Source organism: Apaloderma vittatum, unplaced genomic scaffold, assembly GCF_000703405.1.
Source record: "Apaloderma vittatum isolate BGI_N311 unplaced genomic scaffold, ASM70340v1 scaffold7831, whole genome shotgun sequence".
Classification (NCBI taxonomy): Eukaryota; Metazoa; Chordata; class Aves; order Trogoniformes; family Trogonidae; genus Apaloderma; species Apaloderma vittatum.
This window is the reverse complement of record NW_009698432.1, coordinates 73,580-99,301: the sequence shown is the minus strand read 5'-3', so window position 1 is coordinate 99,301 and position 25,722 is coordinate 73,580. Positions and strand designations below refer to the sequence as shown.

Here is a 25,722-nt window from a genome sequence, read left to right as displayed (position 1 = left end):
TAGATATGAAAAGCAGGCTTTCTTGCATGTGGGCAGTGAAATGTGCATGCCAATGTACTATATAAACCACTTGAACAAACTGGAGTTCATGGGGTTGAAGATAAGCTATCTTCCCAAATCAACAGTGTTTACTTACTAGACTAAAAAAAAGTAGCTTCCTTGTTTCTCCCCCTGGAACAGCAGTGGCAAACTCTATACAAACTATTTTTTGTTGCTTGGTGAGTTCATACAGGCCAGTACTTCAGCCTCCAAATTACATTACTCTCTCTTATGCATTTACAGCCAACAGACCTGGAAGAAAGACTTTGTCTTGGAGCTAACTCCTGAGCACTTTGAGGTCATTCATCATGAAGTATGTAGTAGAGGAATGGCTCAGAGTAACTACCTTGCTATTCATAGCTCAAGCAGTTTCTGCAATGGTTCTTCCCAATGCCACGCTCTTAGAGGAACTTTTGGAAAAGTACATGGATGAAGATGGTGAGTGGTGGATCGCCAAGCAGAGAGGGAAAAGGGCTATCACAGACAGTGATATGCAAAGTATCTTGGATCTTCATAATAAATTACGGGGTCAGGTGTATCCACCAGCTTCCAATATGGAATATATGGTAAGGAAAAACTGATAGCGACATGCAGAAAGAAATGTTCTTAGAATGGTTACTGTCATGTTGTAAAACAGCATGCTTGCAGTCTTAGCTTGTTTGTTTTTTTCACTTGTTAGTCATTTGTCTTTCTCTTGTACAGGGGTGAACTGTGACATAAAAATGCATGTTAGTGGGTGAAGTGTCATGTTTTACTGATACTAATGGGTTTAATCTCTCATAGCTCTCCTGAATTTAAGTGGCAGTTTGTCGGTGCTAGAGGCCAGTTTCTGAAACTGCATTACTCAGTGGAGTTGATCATGGCCTAAGTAGTTACCATTTAAGAAGAGTACTGAATTATGAAGTTTCAAAATAACATGAATTCTCTCCCATGCTTCTAGGTTGGATGGAATTTCTGGGCAAAATGAGGTTCCTATGACAAGAAAGTCTTCTATTTAATTTGGCATGTGTTGCTGGACTGGAGTCCTGCATGTTCCTGTGTTTAACAGATTAATAATGTAATGCATAATTGCCGTTTGTATTTTTCCCTTGAGAATCCTCCATATCTGGGTTTTTATTAGTAGACTTAAATCTCTTATGGTTCTGAGCCTTGATTTTATACCATAGTTCAAGGCTAACTATCTCTCCTTGCTAATTAGATCAGATCAGGTCAGCAGAGCAATTAAGAAGTCCAGACGTCTGACAAGAATGGGCAACTTTTCTTCTCTATTCTTGTTTCTGCCAAAAAGCTCAAATATTTTTCCTGTGTCCACACTGAGTATTACTTGTTCATCTGTCCAGGCATAAAAAAAATAACATTACTATAAGTTGGGTTGTCTATATCAAATATTACACAGGTTTCCTAATACTTTCCATTGTGGGGTTGTCACAGAGAATCATCTTAACACATTTCAAGATGTAGGTGTCTTTCGCAGCTTGAAATGATGTCTCTCAGCTTGGAGTTTTGATTGAACTGAGCGTGTATGTGTCTTGGAGAAAACATGCTTGCTTAAACCATCAATAAAGGTAGTTTAACTTAAAATTAGCTATATGAGTGTTACTTCATTAGACTAAGAGCCATCAGAGAATTAGATACCACATTTTGTCTCCAAAGGGATGATACTATCTGAACCCCCTTTAACCCTTTCAGTTACAATTGTCTGCACATATCCCTAAACTTTGTTTTCTGTTGTGACTTCTTCAGATGTTGTTATAATACAATTTACCGCTTTGTTCCCAGTAACTCAGGTTGATTTATTTCTGTGAAACTTAAGAAAAAGCTGTCCAGCCTTTTTGTAAAATGAGAATAGGGAAGACTGTATTGCTTTCTCATGTTAAAATGCTTTTTTCCTGAGATTCTGTGAAAAGATAGTTTTGATTTTTAGTTACGTGCTTTCCTCCATTCCTAACTCCCTTCTGCATATGCCTGTGTTATATATCTTGGAAGGAAGAATGTGGATGTACTCATTGGAGTTAGACTTTTGCCAGCTGTTTTCTTCAAAGATTCCTTCTGCACTGCGCACTCACTGGCCAGCACTTTGTGTTAGGTCTGCATTTGTTGTTGTTTTTGTTTTTTTTCTGTGCTCCCAAATGACCTTTGACCCAGAGTACAAGTAGCATGGAAAAGAGATTACCAAATGTTGAGGAGATATTCTTATGTCCCGTTATTCAGAATGGGACAGCAGCTTTCAAGAGAGTGAGATTTGATTTTGGTATTATAGCCGAGGGAATTGGGGATTGACAAGGGCAAGAGCTGGGGACTTGTGGATGCAGTGGGTCTGGTCAAAGGAATGGATGAGTGCTCAGGGACAGGGACCCATGAGAAGGGCATGGAGAGAGGCTGAGAGTCTGGCTAGGAAGGTGTTGAGAAATCAGTGGTATGGAGGGATAGAACATAGGATAAATAGAGGTGGTTAGGTGAAGAACTGTGATTCCCAGGGCAGGTAAAAACTTGGAGCAGGAGCTTGTGGAGGGAGGTTAAGAGTACAGAAATTTTCCAAGAGGGTGTTTAAAAAGAGTAAGCCTGGGAGGGAGTGAGAAGGGAGATTGTGCCTGCAGGAAGCAGGCGGGAGTCTGTGTTGGGATCCGAGAGGATGGTTTAGGAGACAGTGGGAGCCCTCCGCTGCTTGAGCAGAAGGAGGAAGTGATGTGATTGCTGTTTATCTGCACTTGCATTTTTAAGATACAGTTTATGATTGTGTGATTGTCCATTTTCTTTTCTATATGAGGTGTCATAATGGAATGAGTGCTGGTTTATTGTTTAGTAAGAGTGAAATTTGAGTACAAAATTGTGTATTTGGTGTAGACCCACAGATTGGCTATCAGAGAAGGAGCAAGAAATGACAGCTCATTAATGAAGCATGATTTGTTTTATGTAGAGATTCCTCTGGAAAAACTAATATCTGGTCATTAGCATAGTGCATATATACAAGAAATAAATTCTAGAGGCAAACTCCATTCTAGCATTTCATGACTTCTAACAGATACAGCTGTATAACTATTACTGCTACTTTTTGGTCCATAATTAAAACAAATGCCTGCTTTGACACTTAATAGTCACATAATTTTTCTAGATACATATTGATAACAGGATGAAAAAGTTCCACTTTTCCACATAAAGAAATAAGCACTCTTAGATCTAGTTTTCCAAGAGTATGTGACCTCTTGATTGGTTTTGTGAATGACAGAAAGTTCGAACACTCAAGTATTCATAGAATTAAAACTACACTTGACTGGTTTTTGTAAGAAAAGTTAATAATGCTTGCAATGCATTGGATCTTACCGAAAGTAAGTTCCAGTGCTCCAGAATAGGGAAACAATCCCTCTAAATGTTGCGGGATGTTCAGTGAACTAGATATGTGCAGCTGAAATATTTTTGTCTACTTTTGGGGTGCTTTTATTAGTATAGACATTCTGGCAAAAAAAAGTCTCTTGCTTATGGGCACAGCCCTATCACTGTAAGCTGCCCATTGTACTGGTAAAACCTTTCCTTTCTGTTTGTGGAAGGGAAGTTTTACATCTTACTGAATCCAAATGGAGGTGATCAAGGTCCAGGTGCCTCAGTGGTGCACCTGTCTCACTAGAAGACTATTGTATAATTGAGGAGTTTAAGATGTCCAAGAGTGCTTGGAGCTGGAGGAAGGTGTGTTGAAGCTGCATGATCTCATTGCATTGTTAGTGTGTAACAGCTAAACTGACCTAACAGGCAGCTCTGGCTGAAATGCCTCTGTCCTGCTCCTAATGCTGGCATGTATTTGAGTTGATGAAGAGACTGATCCAAGTATCATAGAATCATAGGGGCCAGTTAGCTCAGTCAGTTGAGCGTGGCGCTAACAAAGCCAAGGTCGCCGGTTCGATTCTTGTTCGGTCCTCATGTGTTGCCTGATCTAGTCGAGAGGTGGTGTCCCTGGTGACAGGGAGGCTGGATTAAAATGATCACTAAGGTCGCGCCCAGGCCATTCTGTGATTCTGTGAATATCATAGAATGGGTTAGGCTGGAAGGGACCTTAGAGATCATTTAATCCAAGCTCCCTGTCATGGGCAGGGACGACTCAGATTTTTTAAATTTAATTTTTCAGGTTTTTTTTCCAGACTGAGTCATGAAACTGGCTCCCTACAAGGCTGAATCAGATGAGTACCAGTGGTGATAAAAGACAGTGGGAATGCATAGCTAAGGAGTGGGAGGGATGAAGAACCACACTTCGGGTAGGAGCTATTGCTTATATGCCTTACTTGCAACATCCAGCCTTAACTCTGAGAGAACAGCAGGGCTAATTACACATTTTGATTTTAAGTTGTGCAGGGGAGAAAAGCTTTTGAGGATGGTCTCCAGCATGTAAGATCCTGGTTCTATTTTAAAAAAATGGACAACAAAATGATTGAGTTACTTTTTTTCTGTACAGCTGTATGCTCTCGCCTTATCCTTGGAAAAGAAAAAGGGTACTGGGCTATCACAGTTCAGAGACCTAAAGTTACTGGCTGTGGTGAGATTCGCTGTAGATATGTCTAATGAACAAAATGTTCTCATGGTTGTCTGGCTGAACTTGTCGGATTAAAAGTTCATCTTCCCAAATACTGTGGCTCTGGCAGTGAGCAGTAATGGATTCCTAGGGTAAGAGGAAAAGAATAGAGCATGTGAACAGAGAAACTTCTTCAATGAAACCCCCAAACTTCCAGCAAGCAGCAGCTTAGGGACTTCTTACATTTGTTGTGCTTTTTGTGTCTAGTAGTTTTCGACAGAATTTTCTTTAATGAATCTGAATGCTTTTGGGTCCATGTCTATTCTTTGAATCTTTGGCATCAAGGTGTAGAACTCTTTAAATTTAATTATGCACTGTGTGAAAAAGTACCTTTTTTGCTTTAAAATATGTTCCTTTATTTGATGCCATGTTTTCTTTATGGTGAGAAATAACAAATTTGTGCGTGTTCACAGCTTTTTCAGCTGAAGAGTTCTACTCCCCTTACTTGAAAACTGCTCTATCTGAAAAGCTGTTCCATTTTGTTTTCTTTCTCTTCTGCTATGGTTCTACTGTTATGCTTTCAATTCAAAGGGAACAAAGCAAACTTTTGATAGTTAAAGCATACTGCAAATTGATATAATTGTATTTTTTCTTTTTTTTTTTTTGCTTTTTGACTGTGGCCAAATTAAAGCCAACATTTTCATAAAGCTAATCACAATGACTCCGAGATCTTTCCAATGTGGTAAGAGATTGTTTACTACTTTACAGTGTATGTATAGTCGGCTGAAATCTCCAGCAGCATCCTTGTTATTTTGCATGTGTTCACACTGAATGCTATCCATCGTTTTGTGTTTCAATCAATTAATGAGTCTCCTGTCTCTGGACTTTATCTTCCCATCTTATTTTTGACTACCTTAAGTATTTTATACCATTGTTCATTCCCTTTTCTTGGGCCGTTGTGGAGAAGGTATACAGCAGAGGACAATGAACAAATCTTGCAGGGCATTTGAAAAATTATTTCACATTCTTAAATCTGTTTTTTATCTTTTTATCACTTTATCTCATGATAGCTTAATTTTATTCATTTACTGATTTTTAAATAACTTAGGAACTTTGTAGAAAGATTAACTGCGCTTAACTCTTTTCCACATGTTGACACCATCAAAGTCCGATATATTTGGGAGGAATTCATATTATTCATATATTTAATATTTTTTTTTTTAACTTGTCCTATAAAATCATCCCAATGGAAGTCAGTTTTTAGTCTACAGTTTCTCAGGATCTACTGGAAGTTTTTAAAAATCTTAACACCCACGCCCTGTTTTTTTATTACTGTGGTAATGAGGCCGTTTTATGAGAGATTGTGTACCACACAGTAATTCAGAAGTATCATGATCAAGTTCTTCCAGATTCTTGGAGAATATTGTCTGGTTCTGGCAGTTCAATACGTCTAATATTTTCAGTTTCATCTAATTTTTCTTAAGTCCACTATGAATCCTTCCACTCGCCTTCTGCCTCTTTCTCCGTATAAAGGGATTCTGGCGTGAGAACCTGTGTAAGCTTCTCTGTAGGGAACAGAAGTTCAGCAAATTTAGTCAGCTCCTTCTCAGTGGCCTTATATGACCTTATGACTGCATGTTAGATCATTCTTTCCTAGACCTCTTCCTTCATTGCTGAGAAAATTTTGAATTGTCAACATTATGACTTCAATCAGAAAAAAAATCAAATCTTTCTTGAGGTTATGATGAATAGTTTGGTATGAAAATTTATGGCAGATGCATGCTTTGATTGTGTTTATCCTGCCATGTGCTGTATGCAGTTGTTTCCTAGTAAAGGAAGGAATCACAGAATCACAGAATTGCCTAAACTGGAAAAGACCCTTAATGTCATGGAGTCCAATCATTAACCTAACATTGACAAGTCCTCAACTAAACTATATCCCTGTGCCTAATGTCTGCCCACCTCTTAAATACCTCCATGGATGGAGACTCCACCACTGCCCTGGGCAACCTGTTCCAATGCCTGATAATCCTTTCAGTAAAGAAATTCTGTCTAATATCCAGTCTAAATCTCTCCTGACAAAACTTTAGGCTATTTCCTCCTGTGCTATTGCTTGTTACTTGGTTGAATAGACCGATCCCCACCTCTCTGTAACTTTCTTTTAAGGTAGTTGTAGGAAGCATTAAGGTCTCCCCTCAGCCTCCTTTTCTCTACGCTAAAAGGAATAAGGAACATCTTTTTGGTGTGCACAAGAATATAATAGCATTGGAAAGAGAGCAGAGAGGAATGATATTTCACCACTGCCCTTCCAAAGCACCCAAACAGTGCTTATCAGAGCGTTATGTAAAATATCATGCTTTCAACATTTCCCACCCAGGACCATTGACAGCAGCGTGGTCTTCACGCCATATGCCTTTGGAACCATTGTGCTTTGTCATGTGCTTGTCAATGTATGTAGTAATCTTGGAATACATAAGGCAGTATATTCTTTCTGTGGTTAAAGTTGTTATTTGACTTATTGCATTATTGATAAATTCTTGCTAGATTGTAAATTGCTCACAAAACTTGAAAAACTTGTTTTAGGCACCATAACACTACACCTTCCTAATCTTGTGCTCTTTTTTTTTTTTGTAAGCATTGCTTTTGTATCATGGACTGAATTAGCAAAAATACAAGTTTCCTGGTAATTTTACTGGTAACATTGCACCTTAATAAATATGAATATATTAACAAAAGCTGAGATTTTTCTCCATTATTATCATGATCAACACTTTAAAAACAGTCATTATTATTTGGATAGTGAAAGTTGTTTATGTTGCAAAATAAAAGGACCCACCAGGAATAACATTTGCAAAAGCAATTTTGATTAATGAATTTATAATTCTTTCTATTTTAAACCATTCTTTTAATATGAATTCACTGATTTCATACATATTTTCCCAAACAAATAAATCAAATAGCTCATGCAAAATCCTTATTCCACGTATATGCCTTTGCTATACTGGAAAGTGTTTAGGTTCCCAGCTTGATAGATAGCAAAGCATTTCAACCTGGTGTTTCTTGGCACCTAGCCACACACTGCATTTTGCAATTACTATAATTCGATAACGTCAGTGTCCTTTAGGGCAAGGAAGTATTTACTTTTTTTTTTTCAGTCTTCTTTTGGACAGATGCTGCTGATAAATTTTAGGGATATCATTGCAAAGCCTGTGCCTTGATTCTATAAAAGTTTTATTTTGTAAACCTTGTGAGGAAAGTACAATCTTCTAGCGGTATTTTTAAAAAGTTCAAATTAGAATAATGTGTTTTACAGAATCACAGAACGTCAGGGGTTGGAAAGAACCTTGACAGATCATCCAGTCCAACCCCCTGCCAGAGCAGGATCACCTACAGTAGGTCACACAGGAACACATCCAGGCGGGTTTTGAAAGTCTCCAGAGAAGGAGACTCCGCAACCTCCCTGGGCAGCCTCTGCCAGTGCTCTGTCACCCTCACAGTGAAAAAGTTTTTCCTAATGTTTTTGTGGAACCTCCTATGTTCCAGCTTGTACCCATTCCCCTTGTCCTGTCGTTGGACATCCCTGAGACGAGCCTGGCTCTGTCCTCCTGACATATTTATAAATATTAATGAGGTCACCCCTCAGCCTGGTCTTCTCCAAGCTAAAGAGACCCAGCTCCCTCAGCGTTTCCTCCATCACTCCCTTCATCATCTTTGTGGCTCTGCACTTGACTCTTTCAAGCAGTTCCGTGTCCTTTTTGATCTGGGGAGCCCAGGCTGGACACAAGTTTCCAGATATGGCCTCACCAGGGTGGAGTAGAGGGAGAAGAAACTTCTTCTTAGTAAGGGTAACAGAGCACTGGAACAGGCTGCCCAGGGAGGTTGTGGAGTCTCCTTCTCTGGAGATGTTCAAAACCCGCCTGGATGCCTTCCTGTGTAACATTGTCCAGGTGTTCCTGCTCCGGCGGGGGGATTGGACTAGATGATCTTTCGAGGTCCCTTCCAGTCCCTAACATTCTGTGATTCTGTGTAGCTGCATGGTTCTTAGGGATAATATGGATGTTTATCTGGTAGCAGTTTTGGATCACTATTTTGTTCATAGGGGGAGAAAAAAAGTGGTATTTAAACTTGCATTTTGTTAATACCATAACACTAAAGGTCTTAGCATGAAAACCTTGATAGTGATGTGCTGAAAGTGCTGATAGCGTGTAACTCCTTTCTAAACCATGACTGACTTGGGACTTCTGTGGGACCTTATGTTTTGGGAGGCTTGAAAATTTGCCTCTCCATTGTAGTAACTTCATGAAGACTTTAGAAGAAAATGAAAAATGACTGTAAATATTTCTCACTTGATTTTTTTCTTAATTTTTCCTCAGGCAATTTCCTGCTGTATTTCAATACAAATTGTTGGACTTGGGATCATATGAACCCATTAGAGGACAGAGCTCTTGCCTGGCTAATACTGAAATGTTGTTTCTGTCATCACAGTGACTGAATAGGGATTGAAATGAGCTTTGGTCTATTTTGCAGTGCTTTTAGATCCTATGGTCTGCATAAGTCTGGATGTAGCAGTATCTGTCAGCTCCCAGCTGATACTTTTTGTCTGTACTAAGAAGAATTGAAACAACATTAGGAAATACAAGGGAAGGGCTTGCAGTAGACTTTGACATGTTGATGAGTTTTTCTGTGCTGGGTAGAAGTGCCCTGTTAAATTTCCTTCACCTTTCTGGCAAAACTTTTTCGTGTCTCTGTTTAGCCTATCTATCTTGTTCATTTTGCCAAAACTCTTCAGGGAGGCTTGGTTAAAAACAATTGCCATTCCTTTTGAGCAGAGGACTTTGGTTTGTAGAATCCTTTAAGTGGCTGGAGAGCATTTCAGGTGCCAAGAACAGAGCAGCTCTTTTGAGAGTGAACCTGCCCTGCTTTCCCTCTGGTTTTCCACTTTTCTGCTCCACTTCAAAGGTTGGTGGAAGTGCTTCAGCTCCTTCCCCTGGGCTCAAAGGCTACTGACACTGCATCAAAGAACACAGTGACGTTGACTTATCCTCTTATTCTCTCTGGCAGTTTTAGCAAAGGATTGTGCAATGTGAAGTGGCCAAGAAAGCATGTGGATAAGTCCACGGTATGACTTTAATTGATGTGATGCCAACAACAACTAAGCAACTCCAAGTAAAGAAACTGAAAGTGGAAAGTAGCAGAAAGGCTCACTGTCTCAAAGTTTTAAGGGAGCCTTCCCAAAATAAAATAATTAACAACACAGGACAGACAGCATTCGTCTTTTATTTTTGCTGTCAGAAAGCTTCTTCATCCCCTATATCAGAAAAAATATTAAAAATTAACCAGCAATAGTAGTACAAAATACGAACTGGACATGGTTAGAAAACTAGCTCCATGTAGCCTGTCATCTTCATGATATTCGCCTTCAAATCTTCTTGAACTTAATGTTTTTAACTGAGAAAAATATTTCTGAACATAATGTCATTGAAATGCTAGATGCAAATTTACTCTGTTATCTATGAATATCCTCAACCTTAGATTTGACATAGAGTGACTATCATAGTCAGAATAGCGTGATTCTTTAAGATTAGCCTCTTTCCATAGAGAAGGACAATTTTTACTGTGTTGTGAAGGAAGGTAACAGTTTCTTAAAATGAGGCTATTTCAATTATTAAATTCAGAATTTTGGCTGGCTGATGCATACTGATACGTTATATTTGTCCTGAATTCCCTTTTGGATCTACAAATGGTCAGGAACTCCTTTAATACATTTTCCAACTCTTTTTTCTTTAGATTTTTTTTTAAACATATTTCTAACAGTAGTGCCAAGTCACATATGATCAATGGGTGCTCTCTAGCAGTAAGTTCAATTCACTTAAGTCAAATCGCAGTGGTCATCTTTAAAAGCATTCACTGTGACACATATTTGAGATACTGTGGCTGATTCCTGTTCAAAGTCCAGGAAATGCTCTAGCATCTCTAAAACTGCTGTATGAAGGCAATCAGTTACAGCTAGTTTATTGTGGTAATCACTACTAGGATTTGAGGTAAGGATCCGTGCTCTGGTCAACTTGTGATTAGCTATAAATATTTATGAATACTACTTGTAGTGAATGTGCGTAATTCATGCTTTGACAATGGACAAAATGCAAGATCAACTTTTACACTGTTGCTTCTCTTCCATTCATGTCAAAATATAGAAGTGAATAGACGACTTTTAGTCATGTTCTAATAGAAAGTCTTTATGCGCTGCTTTAAAAAAGTACCAAAGTAAATGTAGTGTTTCAGAACACCTTGGAAAACTGAATATTCCAGCAAGATTTTTTTTAACATGCTTAGTGTACACACAAAATTAAATATGATTAGTAATGTCTGCTGGTTCCTATTCCTGGTTTTACTTTTTGAACACAAAAAGTTCTAACACATGAAACTGTAACAGGGAGATACTTTTAAATATTGATGCAACTTATACAGTGCTTGGGAACAATATTTTTTGCCTCGTACTGCTTTCCTATTTCCAGGCAAAAGCCACAGTTTTCCTGCTTTTTACTCTTTTCCAAAAGTGTAGCTGAAACCTCAAGGTCTATTCAGGGATCTCTGCCCAGTTGAAAGCTCTATAAACTCGAGTGTACCACATGGTAGCATGTAAGGTCCTTACCATTTCATTTCTAGGCAGGTAGTAGCTCTCCAACAGAAAATGGATGCTTAACTTTCTTGTCGGTGAAAAGTTTTGCAATTTTAGCTATCCTTCTTTGCGCTTAAAGGATGTATCAGTGCTAGTTACTATGGCTGGCTTTGTATTTTCAAGGAGAGTTGGTGTTTCAGTCTCCGAGTTTTTGTGGTCACTCTGCTGGGTACTGTAAGGGGCCTTGGGACAGTATGGAGGCCACTTTTTCAGACTCAGATGGCTGAAGGTAAGCATCTCAGTTGTGTGCAGGTAATTGACTTTTCAGATTCGCTAATTATCATTAGTTGCTATCTACTTCCTTCAGCAGCCTTGGTACGGATGAGGAGGCCTCACCGAAGTGCAACTGAATGCCAAGCTGATGAAAACTGCCAGTATCTGTTCATCAAAAAGAAATCATGCCAAACCAATCTATATCACTTTTTTTTTTTTTTATGACTCGGTAATTAACCAGCATAGTGTATCAGAGGAAAGTAGTAGGTGTCATGTTTTTGATTCTGGAAGGTTTTTGACAGCCTCTGCCTCGACATTTTTGCAAAAAATTGATAGAAGCTCACTGTTAAATGGGCAGAAGATTGAAGGTGTTGATGCTGGGGGAGCCCACCCCTTTTTGGTTAAGCACTTAGGTTATGATCTGTGTGAGCAAAGAATGTGCTTGAAAACTGCAGGATATTAAAATGGTCACAGGCTGAATTTGTTTTAAAGAATACAATCAAAATTAGAAGAACTTGACAAGTGGAAGTAATAGCCTGGAATCAACATGATGAAATTTAGCTGCAAAGTATGGAATATGGGAGAAATCAAACAGACAAAATCCAAGGAACAAAATGTGGAAGGAACACTGCAATAAAAAGATGCAGGAGTTGCACTGACTTAAAAAACAGTATGAGGCAGCATGCTTCGAAAGGAGACATCTCTGTGTGCAACTGATGAGACTTTGTCTGAAATGTAATGTCCAGTTTGGTTCATATTTTAAAAACAGTCTAGCCGTTCTAGAGAGAATGAAAGAGATTAATGAGATTGATTAAAACCACAGAATATGTGATTTATGAGAAAGATTGAAGGAGTGAAGCAGCTGAATTTGTTTAATCTGGGAAATAAATAAAAGTTGTTAAGGAGAGAGAGTGATGTCTTTTTATCTTGGCAATAAAACTTCAGCTAGCATTGCAGGGCAGAAGCTTTAGGTCGCATACCAAGGAAGTCCTCTTTACTCTTACAGCTATAAAGCTCCAGAAGAAAACCACAGTAAATATTGTTCTGAAACTACTGTTACTAGTTTTAATTTAGAAAAATGTAGGTTATACACATATATTTGATTCTGGCTCAGTGGAAGATGCTAAGCAGACTGCAGCCGAGAACAGTCTCTTGATGCCATTTCAACTGTACTGTTCTGTCATTCTATGCTGATGCCACGCAGCTGATTTCTAGTTCTTAAATGTATTTCTGGCTTATTTGCTCATGGCATTTCTCATTCTGTGTTTCATCTTTCCTTTTTTTTCCCTTCTTAGTGTCATTAGTCTTAAAGAATACAGTGGATTCTATTAAAAAATAAATAAATACCCATACTGTACTGTGGTATTTACTTTACCACTCTCCCTATATTTAGAATGTATATTGCAATGAGGTATTTATACTATGCCATGCTAAATGTTTACTTTCAGTGGTGCCCACTGTACTTACTTTTCCATCTTTAGTGAGCTTAAAATTTAGCTCTTTTTTTCTTTTCATATAGTCCCATTCCATATGATTTTTTTCTGCCTTCCTGCATAGGTAAAGATCTCTCCAATTAGAATGTTATCACAGTTTGGGTTTTTTTTTTTTTTTAGTTTTACTGGCAAACATTTTTGAGCTGTTCTTGCCAGTTCTGTCACAGTACTGATGGGTATAATTGATGGGCTCTCTTAAGCTGGTCTACCTTGAGTGAGAATGTGTGCTTTTCATTTAACACTCGCATAACACAGATGGTGGGATTCATCTCACCAAGCTTTTGATGTCTGTGGTGTAGATGTCTGCGTTTGATCTAGTCTCCTTTATAATTAGTAGAGAAAAATGGGAATTTCCAACACGCAGTTTATCTCAATTAAAGGTGGGTAACTAAAATTAGCTCCCTCTGTAGATGCTGATTTGTCTATGTAACTGAAAAGGTAATTTAGATAATTAGCACAGATGTAGGTATCTGCTTTGAGGCTGTTTAAATTCAAGGAAGGTTAATCCCATCCCATCTGATTAGTTTGGCTGTTGATGAATTGTAGTTTAAGCTGCGGTCTCCTCACTGAAACACCAGCTCCTCCATAAGCAGAACATTGGTTTCAGTCTACATACTACTTGAACCCCACGTTGACAGAGGTTAAATACCACAATTTGTAGTCCAGTCTGTACATTAAACTGGTGTTAGTTGTGGTTTATTTTAATATGATACGTTGTAAACCAGAAACATGCAGAAGATCCATGTTGCATTCAACATCCCGGTGGCAAAACTTGTAACCTTCTGGGGTAGAGGAAGAGTGGGTAGCTGCAGTAACTGCTACTACCATTCAATTTAATGTGCCGTCTGTGTTTTAGCTTCAGGTAGTCCAGTGTATGAAGAACATTTCTGAAACACTGCTGGTGCCATACCTGTGTGTCTTTGCTGGTGCACTAGGTTTTGATGGGATACTGATGACGGCAATGCCTGTGTTGGCAAGTGTTGGGGTGCAATAGGAGCAGATTTGCAGGGTGAAAGACTTGGTGCTGAGGACCTGACATTCATGCTGTCTGCATCTCAGGGGGTTTTATTTTGAACTAGGTCTAATCTATGTGGACAACTGCAAAGTGTCAGATGCTCTTCTGGAGCACAGTCCTTGGTATTTTATCTGTAAAAGATCCAGCTCGTACTCCCAAGATTTCTCTGTGATACACAATAAGTGGGAGTGATCAGGACTTTTTATTTCAAAAGCACATTCCTGATCTAAATTTAAAAAAAGAAAACCTAATCCACTTTAAGTTCAGTCATGACTGTACTGCAGCCTAGACTAAAAGATCAGCTTCATTTCCTGGCTTCATGAAAGGGAATTTTTTAGATAGTAGAACTGTATGAACTCTATAAAATACAGCAGAAATAGCATAAATAATTATAATACTCAGATGATATGCAAATTGTTTTGCAAATCTGAAACAGGAAGACATTAGTTAAAGTATGCAGCCCTAATGAGATTGTATGACTGAAGTATGTAGAGCTGAATGTTTTGTTTTCTTACTGTGAGATAGGTGGTTTCAGGGGCTAGAAGTTTAGCCAATGCTCCTGCTATACATAGTGGCTTAGATACAAGTTTGAAATTGCAGTTTTACTGAGTGGATATACTGTTCTGGATAGAAGAAGCATCTGTAGACTGTGTCATCTGGTCAGTGGCAGACTATACAGAGTAGATAATGAAATCAGGTCTAGAGCAGCACTGGGCTTTGAACTAAAAGTTTCTCTGTGTGGATGAATTCTACCATGGGAGGAATGTGCTTTGCAGCAATGTTACATAAAAAGTTAATGTTAGACCATTTCTGTCACACAGGAGGATACAAATGTAAAAGGAAAGTGGTTATGCTGGTAACTTCCTAGAGGAAAGTTTGGATAGGGGATAGTGGATGGTTTGGATAGTTTTCAGCGTCTGGATCTTCTGCTGTGAAGGTACATGTTTCATTAGAAGAAAAAATTGTTGTAGAGAAGTGTATTACTTGAGAATTTATTCATGTTAAATGACTGAGTGCTTTTAGGAGGAGTATATTTAGCAAGGATAAAAGCCTTTAACCTAAAGGTTAAAATCCAGATCTTGTCTTTGATTAAGCATTGAATAAGCACTGGCTTGAGTAGTCTGCTTTGTGGGTTATTAATCCTGAATATCACTAAACTTAATATTACCTATGCCTTTTGTGTTGTTTTTTTGGTCCAACTGAGTTTGGAAACTTTTGCATTAAAAACTGAAGCAGGATGAGCATCTCTAAAAATTGTGATCGACGTCACTACCCCACCACTCAGCAATCTCTCCCAAGTATTTGGTATACATTTTATTCAACAAAGAACTGACAAGCACTTGTGAGTGCACCCCCTCCAAATTAAAAATCATTAGAATAATATAACCATGTTTTGTTTAGAGGAAGGTCTGCATTAATTAATCTGTTCACTACTTGGAACTAGACCAATCATCTTTTGCCTTCATAAGAACCTAGATCTGCTGCAATCTTCAGAAATGTATATCTGTAGCTTAGTTAAAATTGTATATATTTTGATTGTGTAGTCTGTCCTTAAAGAAGATTTGGACACAAACCTAAGAGACACTTCAGAGAGATGAAACATCAGACTGGAATATGATATTAGTGTCTTTCTAGTTAAGGCCAGGCCCATAAACTTTTAAAACTGGTACCTGGCTTGTAAAAGCTATGTACATGACTTGAGAGGTAAAGTCAAAGTCTGCAGACTACACTTGTAAAGAAGTTAATTTCTAGATAACAAAGTTAACTGTGAAACCTGAAATTAGAAAGGATTTAATGCCTAAGTGTGATATAGAAAAGAGGTAAGATAAAGGGATCAAGTTTTCACAGACTGAAATTTCACATTTCAAAGGGTGATCACTAGTTACTTCCTGTAGCTTTGGTGCACAATTATTTATGTATGCAGAAGGTTATTAAAAACAGAACCAAAGGTCATCTTGAAAATTTTACTCGGGGAAAATATAGTTTGTGAGGTGGGAAGTTGTATTTGTCATGATAACTTTGTATTCAATAGTATCATGGAAAAAACTGTGACACTGAAGAGATTGTGGAGCACAAAATGGTACAGCATATACCATTTTCTTAGGCTTGAATATGTAGTGATTTTGCACCTATTCTTGCCCTCTTATGTCCAAAGCAGAAAAGTACAACGTACATTTTTCAAACTGGATGCATATGTGAACTTGCTCTACATGAGAGGGAGGCACCTCTATCTCAATGGAGAAAGCCAACCCTGGTGATGATCCCTTATCACAAAGGCAGACTGTGTGTGGTTTTCCCACAATGTGAGCAATACTATTTCTCCATATAAGGTTGAATGACCTTGCACGTAGGTCGAAATTCTTGTCAGACCTGAGAATCTGCTGCCTGGTTGCACTTCAGCCTTCTTATGCTCTCATCAGTGCCCTTTATTTACTGAAGACATTGGATGGTCCTAGGTCATTGAAACCTGGTCATTTCAGAGTGTGAATGAGGAGACTAGTAGATGAGGAATGGGGTGCCACACACACCTGCATTTCAAAAGACCATAGTCACCCAGTTTATGGAAAGAAACAACTTCCTGTGTTTTTAAGTAATAGTGATTGAAGGCTTTATTCATCCTTTCATCAAGCAAAAGGATCCTTGGCTATAGCTGTGCAGAGACTTCTTTTAAGCTATTTCTGTACCAATTGTTTCAAGGAGTTAAGTTGTTTTAAAAATGATCCTAGTTTAAATCAGTAAATACCTGCCTCTGATGGTGAATGTTGTGGAAGAACTATTAATTTCAGAGCATCAGAGCTGTGTCAACTTGGTATATATTTCAGTAGCCAGGTTTTAATATCAGTAATGATATTGTAGTTAAAGTACGAGAAAAGCCTGCTTCTGGTAGAGTGTAAAATACTTATTTTGCTATGGCTCTTTGTATTCTTTCATTTTTATTCTGACTTTTTAAAAAATGCCAAGCACCTTGACATTTTAAATATTCACTAATTAGATCTATATTTTTTTGAAGTTCTTCACTGTATAATTTACTCGATGGACATCTTTATGTGCTTTTGGAAACCTTTACTTTGACGTTTGCTTTCCTGCCTTTATCTTTTTTCTTCACTGCTTTAAGGAAGAAGGGAACACAAAAGAAACAAAAGCCTTTTGAATTTTATGAAATGAAACATGACAATGTATGTGTATATCTTTCTTTGTATATGGAGATACTTTCACTGTTTGAACCCAAAAAGCGTGCCATCATGTAAGTGAAACAAGGGAATGCTATTAAGAGCACAGGAATAAAACTATTCCAGTAAGGTTTTCTGTACTTACACAGGTTATTTAACATGTTTATTTCATTTAGCTTGCTATGTGAGCAAACACAGAACAAGCATGTATAGTTTTTCTTCATATAACTTTAGTCAGAATAATTAATTTAGGAGGGAAATTTGGATCTGCTGTTCTAAATAGTGGAAAAGAAGGACCGAAACCAAGGTGGCATTACTAATGATTAGGCATGTTGGAAAAGGAGTAGAAAGCCTTTTGAATTGTTTAAGTTCCAACTACATAAAACTGTAGAAATGACCTTTTAAAATACCTTAAAGTTAATATATCCTAGGTGTTATATGGGATTGCATTCTGTCATATTTCCTTTACAATTTTTTAATTTCTTTCTGAAATTCTCTATCTGTTCACAATGTTATTAACACCTGTGTAAAATTTTTGCATCAGTTGTGTAGTCAAATAGAAATTTCAGATGAAGTTTTCCAAAGAATTGCATCAAGGATTTGGGTATCAATTTTCCCTTTTTAATTAAAAATCATTAGAATGATCCTGGAAATTGAGAAAAATTTCTCATTTCTACATGGATTTGGAGTTGCATTTTATTGCTTTTGTCTTGGTAGTGGTTGGAGATCTAAGTCACAGTGACTTCTAAACACTTCTACTTTTTTTTTTTTTACTAGCTTTAGGATGTTATTGGTGTTTTATTCCTTTGAAAGTCTCTGGCAATCAAGAAGATGACTTGGATCTCTAGGAGCTGCTTTTGAACTGGGACATTGGGCCATTTCTTCCAGAATACTTCATAAATTTGCTGTAATTTAGTGGAGGTTTTATTTTAGTCCTAATGTCTGTTGCAGATACTTCTTGAAAGTGATGTCTTTGATGAGAAATGAGACAATTTCCTATGTGTGTTTTACACTTGACAGACTTTTTATGTCTGAATGTGTAATGCTTTTGATATTTCCTCCATCAGACCCAAAGCAGTACTTAAATAATTAAAATGAAGAAGAAATTAAGCTATAGCCTGATAATCTTCTTGAGGCACCTCCCTACTGTGGACTGCAGTTTGGCACTGAGATACCTGAAGTAGCTTTGAAATAACCGGCTCCGTTAGCAACAAGTCATTGTATATTTGAGCACTTTAGAACTCAAACATAACCTTGATGAAAGAGCAGCAATGTTAAGTTCTATTCTAGGTTGGTATTTTTTCATGACCTCTTCTCATCAAAAGGAACCCTAGCCTGGATCAAACTAAATGTTGTGTGGCAGGATAATAGGCAACATTTTCTGACAATAAACTGTCCTAGGTATATGTGCATGATATCTATGCCAGTTAGTTTTTATACCTGACTTTAAAAAAGAGAGGTTAGGTGTTAAAGGTTGAGGAAGAAATGAACGAGCCCTTTCTTCTATGGCACACAGAGAGAATTTCCTGAACAACTGAGTGTTCCAAAGTGACTTTGTTGTGTGGTGCATGAATTGGGGAGAAAAGAAAGATATTTTGCAAAATATATATATGCATGAATTTTGACATCTGATTCATGTTTCACATGCTGAAGTTGAGGTTATCTGGTGATTGATCTGCCTACTGTGTGTTTGGGTTATGCAGTATGATTGGGTGAACTCAATTCTTACACGGCATCAACTGTTTACTGTAAGTTTACTGGTTATTTTTTATCATAAAACTCATTCTTCACCACTTTTTGTACACTGTGATATTTTGTACTATATTTTTGGTAAAAAGATACCTGTCTTTTAATTCTTGTATTTTAATACTGTTATATGAGACACTTCCCAGGAGATAGTATTGTAGACAGTTTGCAAAGGCACTGAAATATTAGTTAGTCAAGTTTTAAAGATCGTATTCTTTCTCCAGTGTTTCAAAGATTAGATTGCTCAAACTCTTTTTAGAGAACAGTTGATAACTGAACAAATGAAGCCAAAGTATTTGTACATAAAAATTTACCATGATGATTACAACAATGTATCTCATTAGTCTAAGTAATTACTTTCTTTATTTTAAAGATTTCTTGTTTCTTTTACACACTAATAAATGACAATTATCTGACTGGTTAGTGCTGGTTAGAATACCTTTAAATTTTGATTAGAGAAAGGAAAATTGAACATTTTTGGTTGGAAGAAAATTTGTTGGGGAATTACATTTATTTGCTTTCAGTGAAAACTGACAAAAATTGTGATTAGCTGAATTCTAACATCTCCATTATCATAGAATTATAGAATATTTTGCTGTGGAAGAGACCTTTAAAGGTCTTGTAGTACAACCCACCTGCAGTGAGCCGGCACATCTTTAACCTGATCAGGCTGCTCAGAGCCCCGTCCAGCCTGACCTTGAATGTTTCTCTGTACCCACTCCAACAGGTCCATTGTCTTTCATAGAATCACAGAGTGTTAGGGGTTGAAAGGGACCTCAAAAGATTGTCTTGTCCTTACTTAATTCCTTCCTGTTCCTCATTCATATATGTCGTAAACTGATGACTCTGTGGAGTTTCTGTTGTTAGACCTGTCATTATGATTGATATGGAAGGACATTGACCAAGGAAGGCTGATGTTATCACTGTCTTGGAGGACTCCGGAGCAGAATTGTAAGTGAAGCTGCTTCAAGGAAAGTGCACTATGATGAGGCTCACTTTACCATAAACTGTAGTAAATAAAAACCCTGGAAAGCACTGATGGGACAGATTTAAACTCTGTCACATAAAAAGAAATTGCCTCATGATAAGCCTTAAGCTGTGACCTCTTTCCCTCACATAATTGTGCAGATTCCTGCCTGGGATAATTTCTCACACATAAACCCATTCTTTAAGAGCATGGAGCCAGCTTCACTGGCTCACGTGCCAACCTTTTCTGGAGTCAAGAATGACTATGCTATGGGCAAAAATATCCACACACCCCAGGCTCCTCACTGTTGATACTGTGTGCTGTGTTACGCTTCCTGCAAAGAGCTTCACTGCATCCCATCTGCTCAGGCATCAAGATTATTTCTTTGCCGAAGATGAGGTTGTGGGCTAGAAACTGTGAAGTGGGCTTATCTCTGGTTAAGCAAGCAGCAGGGAGTAAAGACAGTATTTTATACTGTGGGTGGAGACAGAGAAACTGTTGAAGAAGTAACTTTTTTGAAGACCGTATCCAATCTCAACAGTTCCTTGGAGCGTGGGTGTTCATCTGTCAGGAGGATTAATGATGAACTTAAGTTTTTAATCAAAAAGCTATTCTTGCTGAGTTCTGGATGGCTCTGTCATGCGTAGCTATCATCACTCTTTAAAAGTAAATTTTGTTAAAGATAACTACTTCATAAGCTTGAGGAACTGATTCAAGCAGCTACTATTGACTGTCTAGCTCTGATCATCAAAGAAATCATTATTTCAGATAAAATAGCTGCATAAAATATTTTTAAACTTGCGCAGAGAATAAACCAACATCACAGCAGTACAATTCCTTCAACTGTGACTGCTGGTTTAAGAGTAAAAAATGCAGGCCAATGCTTTGCAAGAGAGTGTGTTGTGTGTTCTGAAGTTTGTAAGAGCTACAAAAAATTTTAGTTGTCTTTTTGGAGATGGGAGGTTCTAAAAATGAGCGGATCTGGTGTAAGTCTAATTTACTCTAAATCTGCATTTCAGAATCCGTTTGGTAAAACCATTCTTAACAGCAATTATTTGGGAAATATGTTAAATTTATGACTTGTTCATATTCAGAGCTGATTTAATGTCATCAGTATGTGCAACGAAGACAACTAGTAATGGCTTTTATTTTAAAATGTTACAGTCTCATGATTCCATTGCAGAATGATGAAACAGTTGTACTACAATTTATAAGAACAAAATATGCATAAGGAAGAAGTGTGCTAATTTTTATGGTTTTTACAATGAGTACGATAAGAATAAGAACTGTTTATGGTAGTGTGACAAGGAAAAGGAAGAGGAATAAATTTATACAGACTGTTGTATAACACTTTCTGATTTAAGATTATTTTCTTTAGAGATTAAAAAATGCTTTGTCTTATGACATTGAAATGCTGGCCCAGTGACGTGTATAAAATTCCTAGTTACTTAAAATCAGTGGGTTTTTAATCTATATGTAGGTTAAAATGTTTGTTTTGTCATTATTATACTGCTGCAGTAATTTTGTTAAAATGTTGCATTTTGGGAGTCAAAATGTACTCTAAACTTGCTCATGATATTAATAATAAGAGACAAAATGGAATTCAATGCATTTGAGAGAAACAAGAACAGATATTCTAGGATTAAACTGAGTGATAGTAAAGCCTTTGCATAATCATGGTCTTGCATAACCAAGGACATATTTGTTTTTAATGAGTAATCTGATTAATAAGGTGAAAACTGCATGTCAAAGTCAATAGAAAAATAATTTCTAGCACATGGAATTTGTCTATTATATTTGTGTATTCTTCTGCTGTGTTAAGGAGTTTCTTACCTTTAATCTGTGCCAAAAATTTGTAGACATGATCTCCAGTGTCTGCATGGGAATTTGGATTGGGAAATACTGAATTACTGTTATTTAGATAACACAGTCTCTTGTAAGAGATTTAGACTAAATTTATGATGAAAGGTTATGATTGAGGTTCTATCAAGAAATATGTTTCCTTCCTGGAAATATTTCAGTTTCCTAACACGAACCTAGCTTCATGGAAACTGGAAACTGTTTCTGCAACTAGCAGGAGGTTTAGAAAGGTGAGCAGCGATACAACTACTTTGCACAAGAGGGACTGGGGCTGCTTTGAGCAAACCCCAGCTTCGAGCAGTAAAAGATATGTCTACACAGTATGGTGTAATTTTTTCCAAGGCGTGTGGGATTTAGCATGCACTTGAAAGAAAGAAACTTGCATTTGCCTTTCAGCTACAAGCCTATTCTTTCACATCCCTTAAAAAAAAAAAAAGAATAAACAATTGCGATAAACAATAGTCCATGATCTTTTTTCTTTGACTTGTCATAAGCATGCCTCTTACTAACGTAAATGCCTCCTTTTTTGCCAGCCTAGTTGGAAAATCAATGAATGACAACCTTACTCTTGTTTTCATATTTTGTGTTTGCAGTGTGTATTATTTCAGCAAAAGCTGATTATAGAAAAGGGAGAGAAAATCGCTTTCATTTCAGATAAACTATTAGTTTAGAGGAAATAAAGCCTTATGTTGAAAGTGTGTTGGATAATACCGTTTTGGCTAGGAAAAGTGCCTGTTACTTAAAAGAAATCTCACAAAACAGAAAATGCACTTAATTTAGCTTGAAAAATTGAACTAAGCCATTCAGTTTCATATTTGTGCTTTATTCACTGCAGCATGGCTGCACATGCTTTCTAAAGGGAACGCTGTGAAGGGATTAAAACTTTTTTTTTCTTGGTGAAAACATTTTTCTTTCTTATGTAACACAAATGGGGCATACAATTGTCAAGTCTCACTATTTTTCAGTCTTCTGCTCCTGTAACAAAAGCTTTAAAAATGGATAGCTCTTTTTTTTTTTTTTAAGAAGGCCTGAAATACACACCACGTATTTCTGAGAAGATGTCCCTTTTTTTTCTTTACAATTTCAGACATGGGACACAGAACTGGAGAGATCTGCAGAGTCATGGGCTGAAACTTGTCTATGGGAGCATGGGCCTGCAAGCCTTCTTCCATCCATCGGACAGAATTTGGGGGCACACTGGGGAAGGTAGTTTAAGACACTGTTTTCTTGTACATGTTTGGTTTATTTTAATTTAGCAAAATGTGCTTGTTACTTAAAGAAAGAATGATAGAAGCTACAATTTTGGCACCATCTAATAGAATACTACTGGCTTTCTTAGGTACAGACCTCCAACATTTCATGTCCAAGCATGGTATGATGAAGTGAGAGATTTCACTTATCCCTATCCTCATGAGTGCAACCCATATTGTCCTTACAAATGCTCTGGTCCTGTTTGTACGCATTACACACAGGTATGTGGAGGGGTTTGGTTTTTGTCTGCTGCGAAAAAGAAAGGTCTAGACCTCCAGTTAGGTTGTAGTATGACACGTAGAACGTACTAACCTTGCAGTATATACCATAGCACTAAAGCACAGAAGGAGCTTGTTGTTATTAGACTCTATAGCTACAAGCATTGGGTGTCGGTGTACAGAAGGGTTGTCACGCAAATCTTTAGATTTCATCATAAATATCACTTCCTTAACAGGAATAAATAAAATGCTCACAAACCCCAGTGTGAAACTGCTACTGCTCAGTGCACTTTGCATAATCTGGTCACTCTGCTGGTATGCTGGTAGTCCTTTCTCTGAGGTTTTCTTAGGTGAATTCCTCAGATCAAAAAACAATTTTTAACATGGTGCTCTGACATCAGCAAGATTTTGAAATTGCATAAGAACTAATGTATTTGATACTTCTAAAATCTGTGTATCTAGCCTGAATTTTTCCAGAGTTGAACCAGTCCTGATTTCAGTGAATAGGAAATACATGATTCTATGATTCTGTGATCCTCAGATTATATTAAAACCCATGTATAATTTTCAATATAATATTAGAAAATCTCAACATGATTAACTCTTAAACATTTGTTTTCTGTTTACTAGAACAACTTAAAATTGTATCTAATTTTAAGACAGAATTACCTTCATATTCTTATTTTCAATTTCTGTAAAAGTACATGTAATTACATTTATCCATTACACACAAGATCTATAATATGTATATATATATTTCTTTGTGGTACTAATTTGTCACAGTACCTATCGCTTTCAACTCCTAAATCCTGCTGGAACTACACAGTTGACTTATTTTGGGTTAATGCAAATTTAGTACCTGCCATATTTGTCTAATTTTCAGTTTAAAATCCATGACTTGAGTCTTTTCAGTGTAAAAGCGTTTTTTTTGAATAGTTTTATTGTTTATGTTGCCTCTTGTCACTGCTGACTTATCTGTTCTCTCAGTCTAAACCATCTAAACCCCTCTGGGTCCTTAGATTGTGCTAACTCCAGGGCACGGGCACCTAACTCATGATTATAATTCTAACAACTCATGATGGCAATTATTTGTAATTCCAAGAATCAGTTCTTCAGATCATGTATTTTGTAAATATTTTGCTAAATTTTCAAATACATGCTTAGACCATTTATAAAAAATGAGAGCCATATCTTTTGTGTCAAGGTATAAAGCTTTTCTTTCTACTAAGGTTATAACCAAATGGCCTTTTGACTGTTATAATTACGTCACTCCAACCCATTTGTAAGAGGGGAATATAACATCACTTTTGTTATTTGAATTTTGTATGTTGAAGTTTGGAGACAGTTTTGATTTTATGTTAATCACCTTTAGTTTTCATATGTCTTTCTCTTTGCTTTTCCGCAGGTTGTTTGGGCTACAAGTAGCAGAATCGGTTGTGCAATTAATTTATGTCATAACATGAACATCTGGGGGCAGATTTGGCCAAAAGCAGTCTATCTTGTGTGCAATTATTCTCCTAAGTAAGTAGAATGACACTGAAAAAATATCTTGAATGGGCAAGACACTTTGTAATAATACAGGAAATAATCTGAAAGGAAATTGATCTGGATTTTCTGTTTTTTATACTGTTACAAAGTAGAGCATTGTTCCCAAGGCAGCCTTTGGCTGCACAAACACTCTTGTGATTTTCTGGAGCTTCGGTTTTCTAGTCTGTATTTTAGCACAGAACATCAGAGATCTTTGTTATAGTGTGATACTTATTCTGAAAAATAAAAGTATCTCCCCATTGTGACTTTAAAGAATGTGGTTAAGATCAAATTCTGTAGGATATTCCATTAAGGAGAGTGAAACCTGTTCTCATGAGGAACTTAGTCTTACAGTGCTATGCCAATCTAAAAAATAGCTTACAGCAGCTTACAGCAGTACTTCATTTTTTTCTTCATGGACGTTTCAATTACTTCCTGTATATTTGGTATAGAATCACTTAGGTTGGAAAAGACTTTTAAGATCATGTAGTCCAACTGTTAATCAAGCACTGCCTGGTCCACCACTAAACCATGTCGCTAAGCACCACATCTATAAGTCTATTAAATACCCCCAGGAATGGTGACTCAGCCAATTCCCTGGGCCGCCTCTTCCAGTGCTTGACAACCCTTTTGCTGAATGAATTTTTTTCTAATATCCGATCTAAACCTCCCTTGGCACAATCTGAGGACATATCCTCTTGTCCTATTGCTCGTTACTTGGAAACAACACAATGTCATGGTCTAAGGGTCTGCTGCGTTTTCATCATTTATTTGACTGCATACTAAATGCTGCTTATTGTTAATATGTTAATTTATTAAGGCATGTTTTGCTAATTATTTTTATTTTTTGGTGTAAAGGGGTAACTGGTGGGGTCATGCTCCTTATAAACCTGGCCGCCCCTGTTCTGCATGTCCCCCTAGTTTTGGAGGAGGTTGCAGAGAAAATCTTTGTTACAGAGGTATGTGCTATTTCAAAAGTAAAACTATAAATGGGAAATGTAACCTTTCTTTTTCCTTCGTTCCTCATTATGAATGAGATTGTGTAC

At 37.2% G+C, this 25,722-nt stretch overlaps 1 protein-coding gene across 1 annotated transcript in view; it reads left to right on the top strand.

Moving 5' to 3' along the window:
- Positions 1-281: 281 nt before the first annotated feature.
- CRISPLD1 (cysteine-rich secretory protein LCCL domain containing 1) overlaps positions 282-25,722 on the top strand; it is a 43,151-nt gene continuing 17,710 nt past the window's right edge. The window contains exons 1-5 of the mRNA XM_009878003.1: positions 282-605; positions 22,768-22,886; positions 23,020-23,152; positions 24,555-24,670; positions 25,535-25,635. Coding sequence (XP_009876305.1) covers positions 348-605; positions 22,768-22,886; positions 23,020-23,152; positions 24,555-24,670; positions 25,535-25,635 — 727 coding nt within the window. The 5' untranslated portion in view covers positions 282-347. The remainder of the gene's footprint in view (positions 606-22,767; positions 22,887-23,019; positions 23,153-24,554; positions 24,671-25,534; positions 25,636-25,722) is intronic.